The 6,533-nt window shown below is 35.5% G+C and overlaps 2 protein-coding genes across 6 annotated transcripts in view; one reads left to right on the plus strand and one right to left on the minus strand.

Moving 5' to 3' along the window:
* LOC107736853 (collagen alpha-1(IX) chain-like) overlaps window positions 1–2,142 on the minus strand; it is an 8,932-nt gene extending 6,790 nt beyond the window's left edge. The window contains exons 1-4 of the mRNA XM_016548213.1: window positions 2,114–2,142; window positions 1,843–1,910; window positions 1,408–1,491; window positions 1,200–1,332 (exon numbers count right to left, since the gene is read on the minus strand). Of these exons, the coding sequence (XP_016403699.1) occupies window positions 1,200–1,332; window positions 1,408–1,491; window positions 1,843–1,910; window positions 2,114–2,124 (296 nt within the window). The 5' untranslated portion in view covers window positions 2,125–2,142. The remainder of the gene's footprint in view (window positions 1–1,199; window positions 1,333–1,407; window positions 1,492–1,842; window positions 1,911–2,113) is intronic.
* A 2,947-nt stretch (window positions 2,143–5,089) lies between these two features.
* LOC107736843 (protein FAM135A-like) overlaps window positions 5,090–6,533 on the plus strand; it is a 29,436-nt gene continuing 27,992 nt past the window's right edge. For all 5 annotated transcript variants that reach the window (XR_001639747.1, XM_016548202.1, XM_016548204.1 and 2 more), the window contains exons 1-2: window positions 5,090–5,370; window positions 5,791–5,845. The gene's annotated coding sequence lies outside the window, so the exon portion shown is untranslated. The remainder of the gene's footprint in view (window positions 5,371–5,790; window positions 5,846–6,533) is intronic.

A 6,533-nucleotide genomic window follows, 5' to 3' on the forward strand; every position in this document is an offset into this window, starting at 1 on the left:
CGCTTCAGTCGAAGTAAACCTGAGAATCCTGTGGCGAGCGCCCGCTTATATAGCCAGATGCCCCGCCCATTCTGGTCGCTCCGCTGCCGAGTCATTGGTTCGTTTTTTAAGCACTGCATGAACCAATGGCCGTGCAGTTTCACTGCGTGAATGAAAAGGCTTCAGTTCAGGAGAAAAAAAGGCTTTTTCCCATATGCGTCTTAAGCAAGATGCAGTACTCGTTCCTGTATCTCAAGGAACTGAGGTTACGTTAGTAACAGAGTACGTTTTTGTTCTCTTCGTCTCGCTGGATGGAAACCCAGTGGGCAATTGATGTTGAAAAGACAAATATGCATATCAAAAATATGCAATATTATGCAATTATTATGCAAATCAAACTGACATATTGGCCTACATATAGGCCTACATTAAACCAATTTCAGTGTAGGATTAACTTCCTATATTCATCCAATTACCACTGGAAGAAATTGCCATCCAAACTGAATTTAAAATGAAGTTACAGTATCTTGATCAAGTCTTGACTAATATTTGAGGTCAAATTGACATGAAGGTGCACGTTGGCAATGGTACTTTATTCGCAAATGTTTTATGCTGTTATTCAAATTTTGCGCACAAGTTAAATTTGCAATTTTGGATTTAAACAAAGCTATTGAATCATTAAATCGGAGCCGCACACTAGTCCTACTACTTTTAACATATCATTCTATGGGAGAAATAGTAATAGTATGATAAGTGGTCTTTTATGAGTGAGTTATTGAATCATTTGCTCAACTGATTCGTTCCACAACACGGATTCATTTAGGAAAGCTACTACTGTATGTTGCTCTAGAGACTTTGTTTGGAATGATTTTCAATGGATGATCAAAAATTGAAAAGTAACTGGCAATATTGTATATAAATTAACTTCTTGTCTACTGAACTATTGTAAAAAGCTTAATCACACTTGCAATGGTACTTGGAAGCTGTTTCAAGTCCTTAAATTAATCCAACCTTTTGCGATATTTACTTGGCTTTTCTTATTAAACAGATATATACTCTTGGTAGCAGACTATATAGCTCTATCCAAAATGAATGTCATGCAAACATTACTGTTTCCACACAAAAGCAGTTTATTTAGAGCACTAAAGCATCTCCATAACTGGTCACCCTTCAGGTAGAACTGTTCTTGAGCATAGAGGGTCTCTGTCAGAGGTGTTTACCTGGTGTTTATCCTGAAGTTGAACTCAGGGCCAATCTTATATGCAATATGCTGAGATGTCTTTCCAGGCACCTTCTTTACCATCCCTCTCCTGGCCAACTCAGCAATGTTGAACTGAGTCATTATGTAAAATTCTATGGGATATTAGAGAGACTCAAGATACAGAACACATTTAGTCCAAATGTATGTACTGTTTTAGAGAGGTTTACCTGGAAATAAGCCAGTCCCATCTTTAGTCTGAGGACACAAAGTTTGGTCCGTCTGCAGGTGACTCATACTGGAAAATGGCATGACTTCAAAGAAAATGCATTATTGTTAAATAGCAAATTAAACATTTTTTGCATCTTTTTTTTTACTTCAACCATTCTTTCCTTTTATTTCTTTACTCCTCCTCCCTGTGCTTGTGTTTGATGAACACACATTGGTTGGGGGAAAGCTGTGTTGACTGTGTGAGCAATACAATCACACTGTGTTTGAAAAGCTGCACCACATTGTCTCCTTTGAGTTCAAGCATTTTGTTTTTGCATTTTATTGTTTTCAAGACTGGTTAAAATCTTAATGCACCTAATTTTTTATTTTATACTAAACCGGAAACCCACCAAAATCACTTATAGTTCTAAATCATTGATACTGAAGGTACTTACTGTGTGCATGAAGACCAGTGGAGAAGCATCGTTTGATCACATAACACAACAGGTAGAGACAAACTTCCCTAGAAATAAAAGTATATGAATTGTTTGTGATTGAGCAATAAACATATATTTTTACTATGCATCAAATGTAAAATTATCATGTCAGTAAATATATTTGTGCATTGAGGTATACAATTAAGTTATTTGAATGAACCTACTGAAATATCCATGAAATAATTAGATGAAAAAAATAACACAAATGAAGAAGAATGTTATGCATTACCTCCAGATCATTTTTCCTGATTACCACAGATGTTCGTGTTATGCAGGAGGCATCTGATCTGATAGGCCCACCCAGATCTCACCAAACCAACTAACCAACATGATCTGCAGCTGTCCAGTGAGGTGAGGAACAACTGACAACCCCTAACATGATGCTGCTGCTCATTAGTCCTGGAGGAGGGAACTGGTCCTTGATAATGATAAACAAAGGTAAAGTGTGACATAGGACATTTATTGGACTTATAATTATTGATGAACATCTAAGGTTGAGACTTATTGGATTAGCTTTTTGAATTTTAAATTGTGCACATTTGAAAATCCAACTGCAAAAAACATTTTGATTACTTTTTTAAAAATAGAACCTCATGGCTTTACAAGTAAATAATTTTATCTTTTTGCCAATCGTGGGTCAGAAAATATCTGGAGTTCCATTGGTAACATCCAGTGTGAATACAATGTCACAGATGCCTCAGTTGAGGATGGAAGATGGAGGAGATCTGTGCAATAATTTATGACCACAGAAATTAAATTTTAATTTTGCACTGGGATCCCTGTTTTGCTCTGGCATCCAAAGAACATCTTTTATAGAATGCATATCTGAATGCAAGTTTGTTTGCCCACAACTTTTGCTGGTAATTGCCACCACAAACTTATACAGTACACAATACAAACTAGGAGGATCACAATTCAACAGGATTTGCTCTGTTTCAGTGTTTCAAATTAAACCTGACTGTCTTGAATATGCTTATAGAAATGTCCTTCTACCAGAGAGAGAGAGAGAGAGAGAGAGAGAGAGAGAGAGAGAGAGAGCGAGAGAGAGAGAGAGAGTCATATGGCAGCACATATGGTGTACCCACAGGCTCCTTCAAGAACGTATGACTTTTCTTTTTTGGGAAGTTTTTATGCTTCATGACATTAGCTTCCTTCTTATAGTAGATCAGTAAAATCATCTGTTAAATGACTTGTACATGTAAACGAAAAGTTTGTAAGAACATAACAGACAGTACAAGATGGTCTTTTTAACCAACTGCTAATTTAGGTTATCCTAGTATGTTTAATCATCAGTGAATTTGATCTTTACGTTGCTAGAAGGATTAGCTGTGTGACAAGAGTTAACTGTGCACAAAGTTAAAACCAGATAAACCAGTTGGTGATAAGTCATTTGAATACTGCAGAGGAGCTGCTGATAAATTTTATCCCTAAGTCTTAAAGTAACACAATAATGTGTGTGTCCTGTCTGTGGGAGATTTATAAATGGACAAAGACTCAAATTCACTTGCATGTCCGTAGATGCTTTGAGATTCACTCTTAATATACAACAAGAAATGCACATAATATTGAAACACTTTAAATATTCTGGGTGAATGCATTGGGTTTGTTTCTTGTTATCCTGTTTTATCTATGGGGAAAATATATTGTTTAGAATGCCTAATTATTATTATTTATTTGACAATATAACCCAGATAGCAAAATACACTCTGGTCAGTTCCGGTTAGATTCTAACATGCCGGAGACTTACCCCTCGGCCCGGCTCCATCTGCCGCACTTGGGCAGGATGCCTGTGTAGGTACTCACTGCCCGATTCCGGCCCGAATCAATCGTGCCAGATGCGGCAACCTTTAACTTGCCGCAAAATCGGCCCGTCACTAATTTGCACATAGCATGCCAGACGTGGCCTGTTTCATTTCAATATCTACTGTACTGTTTACTAAAAGTTCATTTAAAATTGATACCTAGCCAAAACGTTACTTTCATTTTAATTATACAGTTCATAATAGGCTACATAAATAACATGACTTAACAAATCTATAAACATCTCATTATTATGAATTTGTATTTACAAAACCATGGAATTACAGAAAAAAACAGCAGTTATACAATAAGTGTAAATAAAATATTTAACACATTTTGCAAAATTACCCGTGCATTTACTTATACTTGGATTGTAAAATTTAACGGCCTGGTTTCACAGAGAGGGCTTAGATTAAGCCAGCATTAAGCCTTAGTTGAATTAGGACGTTTAAGTATTTTTATTTTTTTATGCGCCTTAGAAAAAACATTACTGGTGTGCATCTTGATACAAATCAATGGCACTGGCATATTTTAAGATATGCCAGTTCAAGTTGCTTTCAGTTAAAATGGCTCAAACATGCATTTTAGTCTGGGACTATCGGCTTAAACCTTGTCTGTGAAACCGGGCAAATACGTAAAACTTAAAACATTACAATGTAAAAAGTGTTTTGAACAACACATTGGTAAATGGCAAAGTTTTGGAATTAAACACATTTTGTACTTGGCAAAATAATTTAAATCATTATCTAATGGTTATTATGGATCATTTTTGAGTAAATCAGTGACTACTGTTCCTTGGTTGTTCCTCATTTTCCAAATCTCTTATCAGGATTTGTGGTCGTTGTGTAACATGTCTTTCACATCTTAATCCAGTGAGTTTCTTGTTTGGGACCTTTCATTTCTGCACCTGTAATTAGAGCAAATAATACAAGTATCTATGAAGGTCTAACTTATGCGCCAAACTGAATCCTAATGATATAGGGGGGGGGGGGAAGATTTTCAGGCCTTCAGTCTGGTATAGTGAATAAATAAATAAACCTAAACCGTGAATAAATAAATAAACCTAAACCGATGGTTTGAGTCAGCTGAAATGTGCCAAAACCACTTTAAACCAGGACCCACCTGACCAGACTGGAAGACCAGCAAGGGACCAAAAAACGTTTATATAAAATTAATTCGGTTCTTATTAGGATTATGAGTTTTGCTGTTTTGTTTTGTAAACAATGTATTATTATAATATTTATCTTTATTGGACATAGCTGTCTTCTCCAACACCTTCAGAAAACTAAAATGTCTGAAGTGAATCATTATAATGAGGAAGGGAGTGAATAACGTTTTCAATAAATAATAAGGGCAGGAATCATATATTAACGCCTTTGATAGGAACCGGTGTTGTACGTTACCGGCTTGTGAGCGCCTCCCTTAAACTCACTCTTACAACACACAAAACAAGTTTGGACAATATTTATGATCTACGACTCTCACTCCTTGACGTATGGAGATGTGAATCATTTTTTTTTATCCAGTCTGACTCATCTGCTTTTAAGTGTACTGTGAAGACGGAGCATATGCGAATTTTCAACGGCATGCAGAGGAATTAAGCAGCCGGGTGATCGGAGCGTCGAGGCTGGATCGCTCTGAAATCCAACCCGCGGATTGAGGCCTAAATTCCCAAAGCGGATACATGTACGTGTTTTTAATTATATAACAGCCAGAAATTTGGAAAACTATAACTGTTTGTTGCGTTTCAGGTTGTAGGTTTGATAACGCATCCGTTAACCTATGCAAATAGTGTGATGTTTGTGAAGGCTGATTATTTGACAAGCAAAACAGGCTAACGCTAGAGCTAACTGCCTTTCAGGACGCAAATTCACACGACATGAATTAAAAACAAAGGCTTTGTCAACAAATCGTGTTTAAATCTACGATATTAAAGAAATTGTTAATATAATTGATAATAAAATAAATTAGATAATAACGTTTAGTTGTATTATCAAATGGTATCAAATGCTTGTTTTAATGTTTTATTTTGTGAAACTTTATCAAATAGTTATTAGTTATGTTTATATGTATTTTATATGTGTTCACATGTCTTTTTTTATATAGGATTGTGTTGATCAGTTGACATGAGGAAAGAAGATACTGAACCGAGTCAGGACGGGTGAGTCATATACACTAATAATGTACTCAAATCACTGATAATAATATGTAATAATGTGTGTGTATGTATATGAATTTTGTGCAAATAAAATGTCAATATAGTGGATGAAATAATTTTCCATCGTCATTCAATATAACAGATATATTTGTGTAAAAATGAAACGACATACATATTCTGACCTGTACTTGATCATTCTACATTTTTATGTTTCATTATATTTCAAATAATTCAAAACGTCATTGCTGACAAATGGGTAAAACCATAGACTGTATAAGGGTAAAACCTAGTTTGAAGGATAATACGGTGCCCGTAAGGTGACATGTTCGGTTCACTTAGTTTTGTCGTGGCCAAGACATAATAACTCGTGGGAACGTGATAATATGTGGTGGCCACGAGATCATTTTGTCGAGGGAACGACATCCATTTCTCGTGTCCACGACTTCTTATGTTGAGGGAACGACATATTTTTCTCGTGGCCACGAGTTTAATGCGTAAACAAACCTGCGTGACCATAGCAACCCGGGATTATCAAAAATAGATAATTTTTTTTTATTAACATTAAACATTTAATTTAATATTTGTATATTATTATTATTATTACATTAACTTATTAGGGCTATATTTTTATATTTATTGTTATATATGCTTATTTCCCCTTTCAATTTGTGTATCGCTTTACCTAGTTAAC

The sequence above is a fragment of the Sinocyclocheilus rhinocerous genome, unplaced genomic scaffold, assembly GCF_001515625.1.
Source record: "Sinocyclocheilus rhinocerous isolate Xijiao unplaced genomic scaffold, SAMN03320098_v1.1 scaffold1214, whole genome shotgun sequence".
Classification (NCBI taxonomy): Eukaryota; Metazoa; Chordata; class Actinopteri; order Cypriniformes; family Cyprinidae; genus Sinocyclocheilus; species Sinocyclocheilus rhinocerous.